General features: G+C 45.4%; 1 protein-coding gene across 1 annotated transcript in view; it reads right to left on the reverse strand.

The window, feature by feature from the left end:
• FAM171A1 (family with sequence similarity 171 member A1) overlaps positions 1–17549 on the reverse strand; it is a 162721-nt gene extending 145172 nt beyond the window's left edge. Inside the window, exon 1 of the mRNA XM_055296633.2 lies at positions 17228–17549. Within this exon, the coding sequence (XP_055152608.1) occupies positions 17228–17324 (97 nt within the window). The 5' untranslated portion in view covers positions 17325–17549. The remainder of the gene's footprint in view (positions 1–17227) is intronic.
• Between the last annotated feature and the right edge of the window lie 4702 nt (positions 17550–22251).

Raw genomic sequence — 22251 nt, forward strand, 5'->3', positions numbered from 1 at the left:
ACAGCCTAGGCGTGTGCCTGCTGAGCCAGTGATTAGAGTGCAACCAAGTCACATCTGGTGGCCCAAAACTCTCGCCATGCTTGCACTCCAGGTCCCTCCCCACCTCTGAAGCAGCTCCTGGAACTCTGCATAAAAAGTGGTGGGCAGGCCGGGCATGGTGGCTCACACCTGTAATCCCAGCACTTAAGGAGGCTGAGGTGGGCGGATCACCTGAGGTCGGGAGTTTGAGACCAGCCTGGCCAACATGGTGAAACCCCGCCTCCACTAAAAATATAAAAATTAGCCAAGCGTGGTGGCACGTGCCTGTAGTCTCAGCTACTCAGGAGGCTGAGCCAGGAGAATTGCTTGAACCCGGGAAGCAGAGGTTGCAGTGCACCGAGATCACGCCACTATACTCCAGCCTGGGTGACAGAGCGAGACGCTGTCTCAAAAAAAAAGTGGTGGACAGTGGAGCTTTCAAGGCAATGAACTTGGCAATGTTTCCCTTCAAGTCTCAGGAAGAGGCCTGGGGAGCCAGACCCGGGGAAGCACCAAGTCTGATCTGTAAGTCCTTTCTCCAACAGCACTTCACACAAAGAGAAGAAACAGGCTGGGCTGCAGCTCCCGCTGACCCAGCACCGTGGGCCTCAGAATTGCTTTGACATCATGAACTTTCATTGTACAACAGGTGCTGCTCCTGGAATAATGATACTTTCACTAAGACTTGTCAACAGACAATAGGTGAATGGTACGAGCAGAGGAAATAAGGAAATAATCCTATCCTGTCTAACTTTATAAATGAGAGACCTGTAGGGCAGCTTCTTCAATCTGGAGGCATTTCAGTTTTCCCAGTAGACCATCGCCTGATATGCTCAATGCTGATTCAAATTTTCTGACTTCTGGAATAGATAGATATGCTTAGAACTTAACCTTTAAAAGTTATGAGAATACTTTGAAGAAATGACTCAATACATTAATGACTCAAAAGAGTTAATGAAGTGTCTCAAGTAACATCTAGAAGCTGCTTAGGGATTAAGATATGCTAGTTTTGTTTGTTCGTTTGCAACAGGGTCTTGCTCTGACACCCAGGCTGGAGTGCAGTGGCAGAATCATGGCTCACTGCAGCCTAGACCTTCCAGGCTCAAGCAATTCTCCTGCCTCAGCCTCCTGAGTACAGGTGCGTGCCACCACGCCCAGCTAATTTTTGTATTTTTTGTAAAGACGGGGTCTCACTATGTTGCCCAGGCTTGTCTGGAACTCCTGGGCTCAAGCGATTCACCCACTTCAGCCTCCCAAGGTGTTGGGACTACAGGCATCAGCCACCAAGGCCAGCCCTGGCTCTTGTTTGTATATCAACAGTTGCATCTTCCAAACGGCAAATGTATGTGGGTTTCCTTCCAGGTGTGGTGGTTCATGCCTATAATTCCAGCACTTTGGGAGGCTGAGGCAGGTGGATCACCTGAGGTCAAGAATTTGAAACCAGCCTGGCCAACTTGGTGAAACCCTCTCTCTACTAAAAACACAAAAATCAGCCGGGCATGGTGGTGTGCACCTGTAGTCCCAGCTACTCGAGAGACTGAGGCAGGAGAATCGCTTGAATTCAGGAGGTGGAGGTTGCAGTGAGCCAAGATCGTGCCACTGCACTTCAGCCTGGGTGACAGAGTGAGACTCCGTCTCAAAAAATAAATAAATAAAGAGGGAACAGGCATCAAAACAGTCCCATATCACCTCCAGCTCTATACCTGTGGCATGCAAATATTAAACTCCAGAAGCGTTTTTACTTCCTCTCTCTCCTATTCCTTCTTTACCCAGACACACACACACACACACACACACACACACACACGCATGTATACACATGCCTCCCTATATAAATACACATGCACACAGACCTACCCACACCATAGCTTAGCTGGTAGGTGTGTGATAAAGCAGTTCTACATAATCAGATAGGATATTCATTGAGATAATTTGATCATTTGATGGGCTAATAGAATAAAGAAAAACACAAGTTTGGATTAAGACATTATTGAAAATAAACATAAACATCATAGTGAAACCTCAACTTTGGTTTCTAACAATGCTTCCACATTAAAAAAGTCAAGTCATTTATAGCTGGAAATGTGCTATATTTAAAAAATCAATTCATATATAAATACATACATAAATATATATATAAATCTGCCCTCAAAATGGCTAAAATTTAAAGAACTAACAATACCTTATGTTTATGAGAAAGAGAAGCAAGAGAAAATTTCTCATATATTTTCAAGGGGAGTATAGAAAGATACAACCAATTTGGGAAAAAGTCTAGCAGTTTCTTATGAAAGGAAACAGTCACCTACCCTATGATCTAGCAATGGCACTCCTAGGTATGTTCTGGAGAGAAATGAAAAATATGTCCATGGAAGAATTGTCAAAACTGTTTACAGCAACTACAGATAGAACAGCCAAACACTAGAAATAACTTGAGCGCCCAGCAATGGAAGAAAGGGTAAACTGTGGAATATTAATACAGAAGAACGTTATTCAATAGCAATAAAAAGAAACAAACTACTACCAAGGCCGGGCGCGGTGGCTCACGCTTGTAATCCCAGCACTTTGGGAGGCCGAGGCGGGCGGATCACGAGGTCAGGAGATCGAGACCACGGTGAAACCCCGCCTCTACCAAAAATACAAAAAATTAGCCGGGCGTGGTGGCGGGCGCCTGTAGTCCCAGCTACTCGGAGAGGCTGAGGCAGGAGAATGGCGTGAACCCGGGAGGCGGAGCTTGCAGTGAGCCGAGATCGCACCACTGCACTCCAGCCTGGGTGACAGAGCAAGACTCCATCTCAAAAAAAAAAAAAAAAAAAAAAAAAGAAACAAACTACTACTGATACAGTGGTATCAGTACTGAATGATACGGGATAAATGGATGAATCTGGGCCTGGCGTGGTAGCTCACGTATGTAATCCCAGCACTCTGGGGGGCCGAGGAGGGTGGATCCCCTGAGGTCAGGACCTGGAGACCAGCCTGGCAAACATGGTGAAACCCTGTCTCTACTGAAAATACAAAAATTGGCCAGGTGTGGTGGTGGCTACCTGTAATCCCAACTACTCGGGAGGCTGAGGCAGGAGAATCGCTTGAACCTAGAAGGCAGAGGTTGCAGTGAGCAGAGATCACGCCACTGCCCTCCAGCCTGGGCAACAGAGTGAGGCTGTCTCAAAAAACAAAAACAAACAAACACAAAAAGGCCGGGCACGGTGGCTCATGCCTGTAATCCCAGCACTTTGGGAAGCTGAGGCGGGTGGATCACCTGAGGTCAGGAGTTCGAGACCAGCCTGGCCAGCGTGGGGAAACCCTGTCTCTACTAAAAAACACAAAAAATATTAGCCGGGCATGGTGGCGGGCGCCTGTAATCCCTGTAATCCCAGATACTCGGGAGGCTGAAGCAGGAGAATGGCGTGAACCCGGGAGGTGGAGCTTGCAGTGAGCCGAGATCACACCATTGCACTCCACCCTGGGTGACAGAGCGAGACTCTGTCTCAAAATAAATAAATAAATAAATAAACAAACAAACAAACCAAAAACAAATGGATGGATCTCAAAAAATCCATGGTGAATAAAATAAATCAGAGTACCAGAGTACATACTGTCAATTTATATGAAGTTCTAAAAAAGACAGAAGACTAATCTGCAGTAGAAAATAATCAGAACAGTGGTTGCCCTGAAGAGTAGAGGCAGGGATTTACTAGGAAGGGAATGAGGGACCCTTCTGGAATGATGGAAATAATCGGCACCTTGATAGGCTTTTGAGCTGCGCATGTGTATGCCTAGGTTAGCACTTAATATTTGTGAATTTCCTGGTATGTAAATTTCCCTAAGAGGAAAAATAAGCATTAAGTAAATACGGAACACTAATTAATGAGATACATGCTGAAGTATTTATTTAGGGGCAAGGGCACTGATACCTGAGACATACTTTAAAATGCAGAGTATGATTAATGGATGGATAGAAGGATGAATAAATGAGTAGGTAATAAGGCAAGTATAATAAAATGTTAATTATAGAACCTAAGGGATGTGTATGGGTATTCACTGCAAAATTTTTTCCATTTCTTTGTATGACTAACATTTTCGTGAGATAAACTGAAAAATAAAAACCTATTACAGTCCCATAATACTATCTGTCGGTTTAAAATTAGTTTTCTGAGTCTTTGTATAAGCAAAGAGGAAGTAGAAAGCTTTTTATTTTTTGAGACAAGGTCTTGCTCTGTCACCCAGGCTGGAGTACAGTGACATGATCGTGGCTCACTGCAGTCTCCAATGCCTGGGCTTGAGCAGTATTGTCACCTCAGCCTCCCAAGAAGCTGGGACCACAGGTGCCTGCCACCATGCCCAGCTAATTTTTAAATTTTGTGTAGAGACGAGGTATCCCTATGTTTTCCAGGCTGGTCTTGAACTCCTGGGCTCAAGCAATCCTCCTGCCTTGGCCTCCCAAAGTGTTGGGATTACAGCCGTGAGCCACTGTGCCTGTCTAGAAGCTTTTTTTAAAAGAAAGAAAAATATTAAACTTTTACAAGTTCAAATACCAAATAAATACTGATATTTCACACTTAAGAGCAAAGAAAGCCCTCACTCTATGCCAAAAGGAGAAAAAAGGCATCTCATTATGCTTTATGAATCCAATCATACCTGAATGTTTTACATGTAACCTCATCCTTCCCTTCACCAACTCACCAGTTGCTGGGTTCAAACATGTTTCTCTTTTTATATAAACAGTTTGCCAAATATTAATGCGCCCTGAACACACAAGCCAGAAGATTCCCTCAATCCTACCTGGGTGTAAACCCAAATCCCACTCTGTTCTATTGGACCTCCCTAAGAGCTCATGAGAGTTATTTGTGGGAGCTTCTTATCTCTTCCACACATCTGAATCCCATGCAGTATCAAGTACCAAGCTTCCCTCAACAAAGATGCTCAAGGTTGCTTTTCACGGTTCAAGGGCAAACAGGAACCACACATGGGGTGTTTTTGTCTTTGTTCATGAAAATTACCAGGCCCATGAAAAGCCCCTTATTTACATTGGTAAAATGCTATGAGGATCAACGTTGTGTGAAATTATAATGTAATCCTCTAAGTCATAAAGCAGCACAGTTGAGGGGTCAAGCCCAGGCTGTCTCCAACATAACAGTAGACTCTTCCAATTAATGTGCAACTTTGGGAAAGTCGTTTAACTTCTTTGCACCTCACAGTCCTCTTCTATAAAGGGAGAATGATATTTATGCTGCATGCGATTCATGTGAAGATTAAATAAGATGATCTGTCAAGCTCCTTTGCATACTGTCTGGCATGTAAGAAGCACCCAGCACATTTTGCTAATCATCATTGTTAGTTTTACGTGTCCAGGTGAATGAGGCTGAGACTGCCTATCTCTATTGTATCAATTTAACATTAAGTAGAGCAGACAAATCAATATTGACAATTCCAAGAATTTAATAAATCACAGTTATCTAAACAAACTTCACTCCCGGGGTCTTAAAGTCAACATACAAAAACAGCACCACTTTAAATACAGCTTTCAGGATTGCAGAAGCTGCCTGTTTTCCTTGCAATGTGTGTCCATGGTGGGTTCTAAAGTCTCAGGGAGGGAAGGGACAGGGAAGTCACTTGTCCAGAACCTGAGAGGACACCCTCAGCAGTCTTTTTGCTCCTTCTCAACATCCTCAAGGGCAGAGAAATGGGCCTCCCGGTACCCTCTGGCCATTGGACAGAGGGTCAAGATCCATCCTCGACATTCTAGCTAGGCAGGCGGAATGAGCCCTCCAAAGACATCCACGCCCTCATCCCTGGAACCTGTCAATACCTTGTGTTTAAAAAGGGACTGCAGAGGTCATTAGGGCTATGGATTTCAAGATAAAGAGATTATCCTGAATGAGCCCCTAAAAGCAGGGAACTTTCTCCAGCCGTAGCCAGAGAGACATCACAGACAGGTAAGTCAGAGCAACTGGACATGCAGGAGGCCTGGATGCACCCTTGCTGGCTTGGCAATGGAAGGGGCAAGGTGACAAGGAATGCAGGTGGCCTCATGGAGGTCAGAAAGGCTTCTGGCCAAGACAACAAAGCAAGAGGGACTCGGTCCTGAATTGGCAAGGAACTGAATTCTAACAACAACTTGGTTGAGTTTGGTAATGAATTCTTCTCCAGAGCCTCCAAAAAGGAACATGGCCCAGCTGATTGTTTGTTTGTTTGTTTGTTTGTTTGTTTGTTTTGAGACAAGGTCTTGTTCTGTTGCTCAGGTTGGAGTGCAGTTATGTGATCATGGCTCACTGCAGCTTCAACCTCCCAGGCTCAAGCGATCCTCCCACCTCAGTCTCTTGAGTAGCTGGGACCACAGTGTACCATCATGCCTGGCTAATTTTTTTTATTATTTGTTGAGATGAAGTCCTGCTATGTTGCACAGGGTAGTCTTAAATGCCTGGGCTCAAGCAATGTCCCCACCTTCGCTTCCCAAAGTTTTGAGATTGCAGGTGTGAGCCACCACACCCGGCCCTGATGCTTTGCTTTTGACCTTGTGAGACCTCAACCAGAGACTTGGCTGAACCATGCTGTCTATACCCAAGCTTCTGACCCATGTAAATGGTGAGACAATAATGGGTGGCTAAATTGCTCCATTTGTGGCAGTTTGTTAAGGTAGCAATGGAAAACTAATGCAATGAAAATATCAGTTCCCTAACATGTTTCCCTTTTTTCCCTCTCGATCAAATACTCTCTGGAATTGAACCATCTTTCACAAACAAGACTTTGAGGCTACCCCTTTAGGATTTCCTCCTTCTGATTAGCTCAGTTTAGCTATTCTAGGGCTGAGCTTGTCATGACCAGGGACAATGTGGTTTCTGTCACAGGGATAGGTGGGCACAGAGGAGTGCCAGTCCAGCCCAACACCAGCAAACATCATGAACGGGTAACAGTATCACATGGATAAGCAAAGCATACAACACCAGGAGACCTGATTTCAAACTCTCCTTTGAATGTGTCTGGCATCTAGGGTCAACCACAATCATCTGAGTATGGTCAGATCAGCTCATGATACAGTAAGATTATGCCCCAATCTGCTTTCTAGAAACCACGCCTTCATCAAGGCAGTCCAACATCACCCTGGCGGTTCTGGTAGCCAAGCCACACTTTCAACTTTTTACTGGATTAATGTTACAGTCACCTAAAAGAGCTAAGTCTTTTTCCCATGGATTAAAATAAAATTAACCCATTCTATGCTGCAACTTTGTTACTGCCATAGTTACTGCCTACAGAGGGTTATTATTTTTTCGATCTAAATTTGGATCTAACTTTTGCAAGCCCTCATCTTACTTTTATTTTATAAGAAATTATAATCAATGTCCTCACCTAATCATTAATAAAATATGATTAATTATAAAGGATAAATTATTAATAATTAAACAACTAAGATAATGGCAAATGTTACTTAAAATGTTAAGATATAAAGTACACATGCTTTAATTCTCTCTGTTAATATACATCTCCCTTGGAATACACTTCTTATTGACTCTTTTGTGAGGGAAGAGATTTAAGCCATAATTGTGGTGCAAGGAAACCACACCACAACCACACTCAAATAATGTCAGAATAAAGAGGAAGAGAGTGAACGTCATTCATTGAGACTGGGCTACTAATGGCTGTTCTTGAAATCAGAAGTCTTGCCGTGCATAGCAACTCATGCCTGTAATCCCGGTACTTTGGGAGGCCGAGGTGGGCGGATCACCTGAGGTCAGAAGTTCGAGACCAGCCTGGCGAACATGGTAAAACCCTGTCTCTACAAAAAATACAAAAACTAGCCAGGTGAGGTGGTGTGTACCTGTAGTCCTAGCTACTCGGGAGGGTGAGGCAAGAGAATTGCTTGAACTCAGGAGGCAGAGGTTGCAGTGAGCCGAGATCATGCCACTGCACTCCAGCCTGGGTGACAGAGCAAGACTCTGTCTCAAAAAAAAACAAAAAAAAAAAATCATAAATCTTACGGATAGGACTCACTTTATGGATTCGGGACAACTTTAATAAAAGTGTTCAGCGCTCTTCATCCAGCTCTGCCAAAATGACGTTAAAACTCTTTCCCCCAATACAAATTCAATCATTTTCCTATTCAAATTCTGAGCTCAAGATAGTACATCTAAGAAAATAAAAGTGTTCATCTGACTTGGAACTAGCTGAGACTTTTCTCATTAAATGTATGCCTCTCTATCCCTGTGGGAGTACAGATTAAAACAAGACAAACAAAATGATAAAACAATCTCTGGTAAACTCAATTCTCACTTCCAAGGTATCTTTCCCTAAGCTAATTGCTACTTCCCCAAATTCCAAAAGATCTTGCTAGTTCTCACATTTGAGTGTCCTTATATATTTCATATAAAAGTAAGAGTTCAAAATATGGATGAACAGATGAAATCCACATTTGATCATCTTATCTTCCCATCCAGTTTAAGGAATATAAAACAGCTTGACCTAATTCTTCCATCGTTATTATTCAGAAATTCCCAGTGACGATGAAAATCACTAAAGCACCAGTATTGTCCAGTCTGTGCTGTAGCTACTTTAAATATTTGATCAACTAGGGCCTCTTCTACTTAATTTGCAACTTTTAGGAACCCTGAGAGATGGAATGCACGCTTATGCTCCTTGAAACAAGACTTCTGTGTCCCACTGTGCGTAACTCCTTGAAATATCTAGAAGTCAACATTACTGGCCACTGTGGTGGCTCACACCTATAATCCCAGCACTTTGGGAGGCTGAGGTGGGTGGGTCACCTGAGGTCAGGAGTTTGAGACCAGGCTGGCCCGTCTCTACTAAATCCGAGATGGGGTGAAACCCCATCTCTACTAAAAACACAAAAATTAGCCAGGCGTGGTGGCATATGCCTATAATCCCAGCTACTAGGGAGGCTGAGGCAGGAGAATCTCTTGAACCCAGGAGGCAGAGGTTGCAGTGAGCTGAAAGGTCGCCACTGCACTCCAGCCTGGGCGACAGAGCAAGACTCTGTCTCAAAAACAAAAATAAAAACAAAAACATTACCAACAACCAGTAGCTGAACTTGTTTTTAGTCATACAATAGTGGGTTTCACCTGAATCAAGAGACTCATGCCTAATTACATAAAAACTACCATCTAGATGTCCTTCTCACTTTAGGCATTTATTTTTCCACTTATTTTCCAAAAGGATTGTAAACCTTCCAAGGTGAGAATTGCAAAATAATCAAGCTTATGCAAAAAATATAATGCCCCCTCCCCGAGAGACCACCTCTTTTTGTCCAACAAGTATTTAGCACACTGTCTTCATACAGCAGACGCTAAGATTTAGGAACTTGATTTCAAGAGCAGAAAAGAGGTCAGCTACAGATGAAGGAAGTGAGGGTGTATAGCAACCATGGAAAGGAGAATAAAGGAAATGTTCTAGAGGAGACGATTTGAACTGGGAAGAGCAGGAGACAGTGGGAAAGGCATTCAAAGACAGGTGTGGAGGTCGTAAAGGCCAGGCTTAGTCATCCAGGCTTCACGCTTTGGGCAAAAGGGACATACTTCGCATTATTCTGCAGAACAGGAACGTGAATTAAATGGTGCTTGAAGACAGACGACATGGAAGAGAGTTTTGAGTTGAAAGGACAAATTAAAACTGAGATGAAGACAATGCTGTCTTTAGCAAGGACCCAAGAGGGCTAAGGTAGACATGGAGTGGAAATCAGAAGAAATGAATGAATACTATGTCTAAGCTATGAGAGAGAGACAAGGATGTTACCTTAACCTGTGGCAAGGTTATTGGCCTTAAAATAATTGAGTGATTCACTCCCTTCCTCCATTATTTATCTACTTTTTGGCCAAAGCCCAGAAATCGAGAAGGTTCAAGCTTCTCTGCAGCTTTCAGTTCAGTTCCTTGGCAGGAGACTGATGGCAGGACACTTCATCACACTTCTCCTTCCCTTAGACATGAGGTTGGATGGAGTCCCATATGACTCCACCAAGCCATCAGTGACCCCTTCAGCTTCTGTTCGAGACCCTGCCCAAATGTCACCTGTCTCCCCTCTCTGGGGCCCACTGAACTGGATTCTTTTGCTCCCAAATGAGATGGAAATTGCAGGAGAGCAAGCAACTCCTCCCTTCCTCTATTCCCCAACAGATGCAGTGGCAAGGTGTTTCCGCAGTGCTCCTCCCTCATCAGCATGGGGGCATCTCGGATTGTTCAAATGGCCCTGGGCCCTGGAGCTGGTGGGGCGCATTTGCCTGAGAGAGGCGGAGAAATCTCAGAGGGGCCATGCTGAGCCCTGGGGAGGACAACTGGGAGGCCATTCAAGTCGGGTGGGTGGAGGGTGGGGGGGGCGGTCCCTAACATTTCATTACATAAACGCAGAAGGGACTAAGGTGACATCCCATCCCAGCTTTCTTTTACTTCATTTGGTTACTAATAGATATGTTCCAACAAAAATTAGAGCACAGTCAAAAAGCCAGCAAGACTTCTGAAAGTGGCTTTTGGCAGGGGTTTCAGAGGCTACATGTTCCCCCTACAGGTGTGAATCCCAGCTCTGGAAGGAACACAGCACACTCAATGGACCTGAACATCAGAAAAGCCATAGCCCACTATTCCTTCCTCATCTGGAAGGAAAACAGTTATTCTGGTGATGGTGGGTGTCCTTGAGGTTGTCCCCAAGGATCCTTGTCATGGTTCCAGTTTGGTGGAATTTTGGTAAATCGATGCAAGAACTCCATGCGTTTTTCCAAATGTAACTTCAGTAGCTCGGTTCCAAAAAGCAGTCCATGCTGCACCACCGTCTTGTGTGTGCAAATCTCGATTCACAGTTCTTAGGGGTTAGGGTCTGTGTTAGTTTCCTATTGCTGCCATAACAAATTATCAAACAACTCAGTGGTTGGAAGCAACACACACTTAAAATCTTACAGTCCTGGAGGTCGGAAGTCCAAAATCAGTTTCACTGGGCTAAAGCCAAGATGTCAGCAAGCCTGCATTCCTTTTGGAGGCTCTAGGGTAAAATTGGCTTCCTTGCCTTTTCTGGCTTCTAGAAGCCACCTGCATTCCTTGGCTCCTGGCCCCTTTCTCTATCTGCAAAGCTATCTGTGTAGCATCTTCAGTCTCTCCCTGACTTGGACCCGTTGCTTCTATTAGCACATCTCCTCTGACTTTGACCTTCCTGCTTCCCTCTTGTGATTGATTACAATGGGCCCAGCTGGATGATAATTCAGACTAATCTTCCCATCTCAAGATCCTTAACAGAATCACTTGGCCAAAGTCTTTAGCCACGTAAAGTCACATACAGGTTCCAGGGATCAGAATATGAACATTCTGGGGGCCATTATTCTACTACCACGATGTCTGCATGGCCAGTGGGCCAAATTACCTTAGGTCACCTGGCCTGGGTTTCCTCATCTCCAGAACAAGGAAGATCAACTTGATCCCCAAGACCCTTCTGGCACTAACATTTGCTATATAAGTTTGTCTATGAGATTCCTACTGCACGGATTTTAAGGGAGGGAAGGGACGTAAGCAGACACTTAGATTTCGAGTCTGGTTAACAGAGAAGCAGGAATGCTGGGCTGCAGAAGGAAGGAAAAAGAGTTTGAGGTAAACCTGGAGTGCTGAAGTGGAGGTGTCTACCAGTTTGCTGGACATAAAGAGATGGAGCTATGACATCAACTAAAGATGCAAAAGCCTGAGTCATCCATCCAGAGGGGCTTAATTCCCAGAATTTGCTAAGATTAATAAGTTCTGAAAAGGGTAAATTAAAGAAAGAAAAGGACTAGGCATGGTGGCTCCCACCTGTAATCCCAGTACTTTGGGAGGCCTAGGTGGGCGGACTGTCTGAGGTCAGGAGTTCAAGACCAGCCTGGCCAACATGGTGAAACCCCATCTCTACTAAAATACAAAAATTAGCCAGGTGTGGTAGCATGCACCTGTAACCCCAGCTACTAGGGAGGCCGAGGCAGGAGAATCGTTTCAACCTGGGAGGCAGAGGTTGCAGTGAGCTGAGATTGCACCACTGCACTCCAGCCTGGGGGACACAGTGAGACTCTGTCAAAAAAAAAAAAAAAGAGAGAGAGACAGAAATGCAGACAGACAGACAGAAAGAAAGATGAGCAAATGTTCGCAGACGGACTTGAATCTAAAAGTAAGAGGAGCTGGCGAATGAAACAAGAGGCTTGATCAGAGAAGGTGGAGTCATCTTACACATGCTGACTCAGCTGTTTAGGGGAACTTATCCTGAAGCCCTTTCTAAAGTGGTTAGTTGCCTCAAATTTTGCCTATTTACAAGTTAGATTTATTTTTTAAATAATGGTTTTCTTAATTCAGGGTATGCTATTGGGTTACGCTGTAGAATTTCTTTTTAAACAACAATTATTTCATACAATTCATTGGTCGAGTACTGAAATGTAATTTCATTTATTTATTTATTTGAGATGGAGTTTCATTCTGTTGCCCATGCTGGAGTGCAGTGGTGCGATCTCCACTCACTACAACCTCTGCCTCCCGAGTTCAAGCAATTGTCCTGCCTCAGCCTCCCGAGTAGCTGGGATTACAGGCGCCCGCTACCATGCTTGGCTACGTTTTGTATCTTTAGTAGAGATGAGGGTTCACCATGTTGGCCAGGCTGGTCTTGAACTCCTGACCTCAAGCGATCCACCCACCTCAGCTTCCCAAAGTGCTGGGATTACAGGCACAAGCCACTGTGCCTGGCCTGAAACTTGATTTCTAAAATACATTTAAAATATATTCAGTTCTGTGTTTCCTGGAGTATAATAATTTAGCCAGAACTGTTGTCTTTATGAGTCCTAAAGTCATATTTGGTGATATTAAGTGAAAACGATTTGTGTAAAATCTTCTCTACAACTTGATCAAACTATAACAGCATTACTGATATGTATAATTTCCACTAAACATGTTTCACAAAAAGTACACAAGGTATTTGTCATCACAGGACAAACTCCTCTCTCTAAATCTCTGAAATACACTTTATTCACCTTTTTATTCATGATACAGCATTATACATACCTGCTGTCTATTCAGCTTATTTCCATATGTTTTCTTGGTAAGTAGTGTTTATTAAAAGTAGGAAATTAATATTTACTAAAAATTCCAAATTAGTATTTGCCAGCAATAATAAAGATGCACAGTTAGATTTACTGAGATGTCAGTAATTTGGTTAAAATAAAGAATTGATTAAAACTGAGAAAGTGGCCGGGCACAGTGGCTCATGCCTGTAATCCCAGCACTTTCGGAGGCCGAGGCGGGAGGATCACAAGGTCAGGAGATCGAGACCATTCTGGCTAACACAGTGAAACTAAAAATAATAAAAAAAAAAAATAGCCGGGCGTGGTGGTGGGCACCTGTAGTCCCAGCTACTCGGGAGGCTGAGGCAGGAGAATGGTATGAACCCAGGAGGCGGAGCTTGCAGTGAGCTGAGATCGCGCCACTGCACCCCAGCCTGGGTGACAGAACAAGACTCTGTCTCAAAAAAAAAAAAAAAAATTAAACAAACAAACCAACAAAAAAACTGAGAAAGTATTAATACTTGAAAGCTATTTGTTTAGAAATGCATGCACTATTTTCCTTCTTTTGGTTTGGATGTTAAGGTAACAACCTGTAAGTTACAAAGTATTATAGACAAGTACAAATAAGATACAAAAATAATTCATGAAGTCATTTCAAAGACTTTTTCAGAAATTCCCTAGACGTTACTGTTGCTCCTGCATAGAGCCCTCACACCTGGCTTGCAAGGAAGCCCAGCGGCCTCTGTGAGTCCAGCTCCTGCGGTTTCCCAGGATGTGAGCCCATGAGTTTTATTTAGAAGTCATGCTCTTAATACAATGTCACCATAAGTTAGGCTTGTTGGATGATCCTCCTGATACCTTACATGGCTTCGTGGTCTTTCAACAGACCCCAGTGTTCTAATAACTGAAGTTTGAGTTTGGCAAAGAATAGATCTCTTAGAGAAGAGAGAGAGCCAATCATTCGCCTCAAATATTATAACAGATTGCAGCTTTTCTGAGATGAGCAAAAAGCTAGCGCATCATCGCAAAACACCTCGCACTGTCAGCACTGGGTTTGCCTCAAACACCTGCTAGATATCCAGCGACAAAATAAACATCATCCAATGAGATGTCTGAGCATGAAGTTCTTAACCTAGCTCTGACCTTCCTTTTGGCACATAAGTAAGAGTGCTGGGCTTCAAAAACACATCCCTAAAGAGTACATCTGCACAGCTTACTGCTCTTCTACGACAGCCCTCTCTATTGAACCCAGCCTCATTACAGTTTTGTAAAAGAGGTGAAGAAAATCAAAATGGGTCAATGCTTTTGAACAACAGTTTTTGAAAAATTTCCAGAAAATAGATTCGATACTATAAATGCTCCAGAGCAACTGAGAGGAAACACTTAATAAAAATAGTCATAGTCTAGAGCTAGTTCAAATTCATGATGAACAAAGCCAACCCTCACTGTGACAACTGACTGTGGCATTGGAAATCACTTTGTCGATTCGAAGCAGCTACGGGAAGAGAGTCTGAAGCCAAACCTCCAATTTTATCTTGAATATATACAAAGCAAAGTAATGCCAAGAAATTTTGCAGATGCTAGTTTCATCAGATGACATAAAGACTCATTTAATCAAAAAGGTGTCATTTAGTTCTAGCAATCTAGCTGGACTACTACAGTATATGATTTCCGTCTGTTTGAGGTCTCTAAGCAGTTTTACTAAAGTAATTCCCAAATCCTGTTGGTGCGTAATATGTATGTGCAATGCTTGTTCAAAGAATGATTCAAACAACAGATTCTACACAAAAGCAAAATTCTTACAAATTAGCTTTTGGGGAAGGTAAACATTGAACTTTTCTTCTTAAAATGCAAGCCAATGATGGTGACTAAAGGTGGCGTTATGGTGTAGGTATTAGCTATGGCTGATGCTTACCTATTCAGCACCATCTGAGCACCAACTGTATGCATAACAACCTACAACCCACTGTGGGATATGCAAAGTGAAATCAGATGTGGCATTTGTCTTCATCGTGTACATGATCCAGGAGAGCAGAGAACACATGAATTTTAAAACTACGTCATACTATAGCAAGTGAACGTTAAGGTGCTTTGAAGAACTCAGCGAGTTGGGACTGACCTTCTAATGTCAAAGGAGAAGTTGTCCATCCCCTTAAAAATGCTGCTAGCTCAAAATCCAGATGCCAGGTAGTGAGACCTGATTTCTAAAAGAGCTCCTGGGCTCAAGGCTTTAAAAAGCCATCCTTACAGTAGATAACAACAAAGGAAGTAATCCAAGGGGTAAACTATGCCAAGATATTTGATCTCCCACTCCAACCATACCCTAAACTAAGCCACTGCTAGCCATGGCAGAAACCTCTTCTCATGTTGACCATTTCCCTCCCATTTCGCATAATATTCCATTCCTGAGAGGCGGATTTTTAGCAGCAGGAGCTGCTAAAAACGTGGTCTTAGACCTAAACCTGTTATATATATAGATATTGAATATCTATATATATAGAAGACATGCCTTCCTTTCTCTATTTCAGAAGTGCATGAATTTAATATTTCCATATATTGGTATTTCAAGTGCAAAACGAAAAACTCAACTTGCTCTTTAAAATTAACGGCCTTGCTGAAGTGCAAATATCATTCTCTAAAATAGCCGATTCAAAAAAGCAGTAGGGTATTAATAAAAGAAGCTACAATGCAACACTGATGATCTAATGTCCTAAACATTCGTTTCCTACAGGAAGAGATATATAGGTCTTTTTGTATTTTGTAGCTGTCCGCTCTTCCATGATAGGCATTACTAAAATTATACACAATTCATAACGGTCATATTCTACCATGGCCATAGAAGCAGCAATGCATTTAAGATATACCAGGAAATGATACTGCAAGTGCCAGAATATGAAAACCTTCAACTCAACATGTAGGCAACAAACTCAACCCAACAGACTGTTGGCAGAGCCTTTCCTCCCTGTAGCAACATCGTGGTGGAAGCCCGGGCGTCTCTGCTCCCAGGCACCCTGAGCGGGTTAGCCGAGGAGGAGACCCTCGGATGCAGCACTCCTCGTTTCTTTGGCCTGCAGAGCCGACTTTGCAGGACACACACCCTTCTGAGGGGACAGGCCTCGGGCTCGGAATCCCGGGGTTCTGCAGGGCTGCAGGGAGCTCCCTCGAAGAGACCTGAGCCCCCAGCAAGAGTCCAGGCAGCGGTGCCCTGGGTGAATGCAGAGGCTCATCTGCGGGCCTCAGTGGCCCTTTTGAAAACGCCAGCAACAGAGGAGCCCTCGACGCTGTCCCCACAAAAATGTGCCAAGCAAGCTTCAGGATGGGTGTGGGGGACTCCCCTCAAAAAACGCTGATTTTAAAAACAAAAGACAGGCTCGTGGCCATTCTCAGAGGCGACCACGTTACTCCCAGGGCTGGAAAGCAGATTTGTGGAGGCCAAAGACGAGACAAAAGGCATGAGCTGGCGACAAACAGACCTGGAAAGGATTTTTTTTTTTTTTTTTTTGGTGAGCGATGAGGGCCTCCCAGTTCAATTCTTTCACCCCTTCCAGAGAAGATTCCTGGGCCGCTGAGCAAATAAATCCCTTATGGTCTGGAAGAGACGTCAGATAGGCAGGGGGAGAGAACCCCCCAAACTTTCCCAAACTGCGGCAGGCTAGTGGCTGGTGGCGGGCAGTGGCCGCGGACCTCGGGGTCCCGGGACACAGGGGGCACCCCGGGGCGTCAGCCGCCCCCTCCCGCCACAACAAAAGGCCCCAGCGCAGCCCAGGAGCTGGGGCTTCCCAGACCGGAGCGCGGCGTAGGGAGCCGGGAGCGCGAGCGGGCGGCGCGCCCTGGGCGGCCCCTCTGTCCGCGGCGGCATAGGAGACAGAGCCGCGTGTCCGAGGCGGGGCATAAAAGGGACCCCCGGGCACATCCAGACGAGCCCCCGCCGCAGCGGCCACAGCAGCTGGAGCTGCCTGCGCCCCTGCCCGACCCAGCCCCCGATCCCCGGCCCCCGAAGCCTCCGCCCGGGTCACCCCACGTCCCCGGCCCGCGCCGCCCCCTCGGGAGCGCGTTGCGGGTGCTGCAGGCCCGGAGGCTCCCGATGCAGCTCGGGCTGCGTAGACACCACGCGGCCCGGGACCCTCCCGCCGCCGCCGCCGCCGCCGCCGCCGCCTCCGCGCCAGGCCCGGCGCGACACAAAGCCCCCAGCCCTGCCGCCGCCCACCGACCTTGGGCTCCGGCGCCGGGCTCCCGCAGCGTCTTGGTCACTGCCTTCCAGACGTGGCAGCCCAGCAGGCACAGCAGCAGCGCCGCGGACCTGCTCATCTCCGCCGCGGGGCCGGCGGCGGCTCGGGCTCGCCGAGAGCGGGCCGGGCGGCGGCGCGTCACGGGCGGCCGGGCGCCGCGCCCCCCTCCATGTCTCTGGCTCCGCGCGCCGGGCCCGCCGCCCGATTGGCCCGGCCCCGCCGCCCCGGCCGCTCCCTCCCGCGCCCCGCGCCGGGTTTCCCCGAAGAGCCGCGGCGGCGGCGGCTGCTGCTCCGCCAGCTCCTTAACCCCTTCCTGCCCCGCCCGCCGCCGCCGCCGCTGCCCGCGCCCAGGCCCCGGGCCGGTGGTGCCACCTGGCGGCTGCCGCGCTGAGGGAGCCCCCGCCCGGCGGCACGGCCCCGGCGCGCCCCATCCCCGCAGCCCCGCAGAAGAGCCAGACCTGCCTTTCAGGGCGGAGCCCTTTTCATCACACCAAGTCACCCGACGGGCCGCAGGAGACATTGTATCCGGGTGTGACCCCCCCCTCCTACCGGCTGCCATCCTAATCTAGTTGTGTCCCCCCAACGTAGATTTCACACCCAGTGTTAAAGATCCGCAAGAACACTCCCTAAGCCACTATAGACTGCAGTAGGCCTGCAGTACCTACGTGTTGGCGGGTGGACAGCTTCAGGTGGAATGGTACTTGGATGGTTCCAGGGGTTAGGGTGGGGAGGAAATGCACATCTTTTGAGGCCCTAGGTGCTTTAAAAATTTCTGTCCTATTAAAGAAAAAAGATTATTCCATGACACGTGTGAAAGCACAGCAAAGAAGACCCTCTTTGGAACCATCGCAATAGGTATAGGCCCTACCGTGGAATTCTGCAGTGGGGGAGAAAGGTTGGGTTCAACTCTGAATACAGCAGCAACAAGTGGGGATTTATAACCGAGGACCAGGATGGGAGGCAGGGAATGAAAAATTATAAGAGGAAACATTAGGGGGAAGGAGGATTCTAACAGGATTCCTGAAACTCAGACATCCCCTGGCAGGGCTGGGCAGGACAGGGCGGATGGGGAAGCTGATCAGATATCCAGGGTGGAAGGTTCTTGGTAAACTGACTTATCAGGGTTCTTCCTGAAAGCAGATTTTACAAGGAAGGGCACAACGGGGCCTAGAAGAAGGTTCCGGAGCCTGACTGTAGTTCGGTCAAGCAGAGACTCTTTGTCCATCTTTACAATACATGATCTAAGAGGTAGTTAGCATTATGCCCATTCACAGATGAGAAAAGGGGCTAAGGAGGGTTAAGGAATTTGTCCAAAAGTGCATACCTGGTCAGTGGCAGAGCCAAAATTCTAATAAAACAGTCAGTCTGACCCCAAAATTTAAACTCTTCACAAAAACCTCCAGACTTGGCTGGGTGTGATGGTTCATGCCTATAATCCGAACACTTTGGGAGGCTGAGGCAGGTGGATGGCCTAAGTTCAGGAGTTAAGAGACCAGCTGGGGCAACATGGTGAAACCCTGTCTCTACCAAAAATACAGAAAATTAACCAGGCATGGTGGCCCATGCCTGTGGTCCCAACTACTCAGGAGGCTGAGGTGGGAGGATCACTTGAACCTGGGAGTAGGGAGGTTGCAGTGAGCCAAGATCGTGCCACCGCACTCCAGCATAGATGACAGACTGAGACCCCGTCTCAAAAAAAAAAAAAAAAAAAAAAAAAAAAATCAAACCACCAAAAAAACCACACACAAAACAAAACCAAACATCTAGACTTTCCTTGAGCCTAGGGACCCCCTCCATTCCAACCTCAACTTTTCTTTCTCTCAACCCACTCCTGTCTGTATGCCTTCCACACTACCTTCATGTCCACCTGTCCCCCTCTCCACCTTCTCTTCCAACTAGCACTGCGGTGACCTTCCAACTTCCACTGGAGACCTAGGAAAATCCACTCCAGACCTAGGAAAATCCACTTCACACTGCTTCCAGAACACCAGGCCAGAAGGAGGGTTATTGCTGTAATTTCATTAATTGAACATTTAGACATGGCAGGCACCATACCAAAAAAAGAATGAAGGATGGTACTTGCCCAGTTGGCTTATAAAAGACAAATGACTGTGAGACATGAGAAAAACTAGGACGTACAGAAGCCCATATGGGTTTTATAGTCACCCTTAGGACCAATGCTGCAATTTGCGCAAATCACGCAACTGCACAGGGTGGCAGGTAGTCAGGAAGGCAGAAAGAAATAGGGACTGCTGGATTCCCTCCTTCTTCTGACTCCTGCATCAAAGCCTAATATATGGCATCAAAGTTCCTAATATATGGCACTCACTGAACTGGAGCTATTTCCTCATAACGACTTATTTGGTAGGTATCATTGTTTCCATTTCACAGATGAACAAACCAAGGCTTGGTGCCATTAAACAACTTGCCCAAAATACAAAGATCTGATAAGTGTAAATTCCCTATACCATTTTACTTCTGAGAATAAATTTTATGCAAATGATTCAAATTACCTCTAGGAGTGTCCAAATTGTTTGAACAACCTGCCCTAATCCCAGTGAGGTGCAAATCTAGTGAATACTATGGTGCCAGTGTTCATTTCCTGGCGTTGACAGTATACTACAGTTACATAAGATGTTACAATTGGGGGAAGCTGGGGGAAGGGTATATGTGACCTCTCTGTACTATTTTTGTAACTTTTTATGAGTCTATAATTATTTCAGATAGAAATATTTAAAATAGAAAAAAAATCCCATTCTATGCCATTTTTCTAAGTCTTATTGTTCACTCAAAACACTGGTGTTTGTGATCTTAGTATAGAGTTCCAGAACGTTTCAGGGTGGAAGAAATCTTAAACTGAATCAAGTTGGGTTCACAATCTTAACTGTATCAAGCTTGTCCAACCTGCCTTATTTTGTTGTTGTTGTTGCTGTTGTTCTGTTTTGTTTTAGACTTTTAGCAGCCTAAAGCCATCTTTTTTAGTTTCCACCTCTAGTGATAAGTAGAAAAGAGGGATGAGGAAGGGGCTTTACTGGCTCAACCAAAAATAGAAACGAAGAACCCATGACTGTATTCTCTCCCTTGCACACCCCTGTGAGATGCTCAGGTCTGATGGAGGTGGTTGTTATTATCGTGTATAACAATACTTTCCAGGACGAATTGGAACTTTAGGAGAAGTTTATGTACCCTCATAGCAACACTGAATCTTATCTAAACAGTTTCAGAAACACCGCTGCCATCCCATTTTGCAGATGTGCTTGTGAAACAGAAAGAGGTTAAACAATTTGCACAGTACATTCTGCAGGCCAGTCTCAAAGCCAAAAACAGGGCCGGGGCCCCAAAAAGTATTATCACCCGGGTATTTTCCAGTTACCTGGGTGGGAGGCTGTAAGGAACACAGATTCTGCTACATCACTCAAACTAACATACTTGCATATCATGTAGCCAGAATTATGTAAGAATTAAATAATCACACATCCTTTACAGGAATAAAAAATATGGTTTACCTTTTCTCATGTTCCGATCATGATCATCAGACACCCACTCAGTAACTCAGGGGAAAAAATTACTTGTGGAGGAGTATTTGCAGAACAATGGATGTTAGAAGTGTTCTTTCCCTCTAGAACTTTTCCTGTTGCTCTTACTAAAATCTCACATTGTTTGACTAGAGATGAATTATGACTGTACTTATTTGAAATTGCTTAGAAGTTGCTTGACTGTGCAGCATTTGATTTCAATTTTCCAGGCCTGTGCCAAAAAAAGAAAAAGAAAAAGAAAAAAAGTCATGCCATATACAGAACTTTTCCTGTCTGAATTTTCCAGAGACCTTCATTTCAGGGGCTCTGTGTCAAGGTTTTTTAGCCCAAGATTACTTATTCTGTTGGAATCTTTCCTGATGTTGGTCCCATGTAGTGGATTTTTTTTTTTTTTTTTTTTTTTTTTTTTTTTTTTTGAGACAGAGTTTCACTCTTTTTGCCCAGGCTGGAGTGCAATGGAGCAATCTCAGCTCACTGCAACCTCCGCATCCCGGGTTCAAACGATTCTCCTGCATCAGCCTCCTGAGTAGCTGGGATTACAAGCATGCCCCACCACGCCCAGCTAATTTTGTATTTTTAGTAGAGATGAGGTTTCTTCATGTTAGTCAGGCTGGTCTTGAACTCCCAATCTCAGGTGATCTGCCCGCCTTGGCCTCCCAAAGTGCTGGGATTACAGACGTGAGCCACTGCATCCAGCCCCGTGGTGGAATTTTAATTGTCTGGGTTTGCTTGGAGAGGTATTGTTCTTCCTTCTTCCCTTTCTTCCCCCAGCCCCTGCCCCCTAGTCTGCCCCTGAGTGAGAAGCTTCCAGTAAACAACAGAATTTTATGAGATTGTACAGGTCAGGAAGTATGTCATGGTTATTGCTACTTCTGTTTGCTGGCACTTTTTAAGTTAGATAGAATGTAGCCACAGACACAAATTGTTAACAGCCCAGCATTTTTTTTTTGAAGCTATCCGCATCTATATAAAAAAGAAAAAACAAACCAAAAAATAAGGTAACAAAATTACTGTCAAGGGACTGATGTGTTTAAGTGATCCGGAACCCTCCTCTTTTTCCTCTGTGTGGTTCAGCCCTCATATTTCAATCTCTGTGACTTTCCAACAAGCTCTTTCTTTCAAAACCATCTTTCGTTTTTTTTCCTACAACCTCCCTTCTCGCGTACAGGTTTTCCGCCAGGAGAGGCTTTTTTTTTTTTTTGAGGCGGAGTCTCGCTCTGTCACCCAGGCTGAAGTGCAGTGCCGTGATCTCGGCTCACTGCAACCTCCACCTCCCAGGTTCAAGAGATTCTCCTGCCTCAGCCTTCCTAGTAGCTGGGATTACAGGCGTGCAGCACCACACCCAGCTAATTTTTATGTATTTTTAGTAGAGATGGGGTTTCCCCATGTTGGCCAGGCTGGTCTCGAACTCCTGACTTCAAGTGATCCACCCACCTCAGCCTCCCTAAGTGCTAGGATTACAGGCGTAAG

This window comes from Symphalangus syndactylus, chromosome 10 (genome assembly GCF_028878055.3).
Source record: "Symphalangus syndactylus isolate Jambi chromosome 10, NHGRI_mSymSyn1-v2.1_pri, whole genome shotgun sequence".
Lineage (NCBI taxonomy): Eukaryota > Metazoa > Chordata > Mammalia > Primates > Hylobatidae > Symphalangus > Symphalangus syndactylus.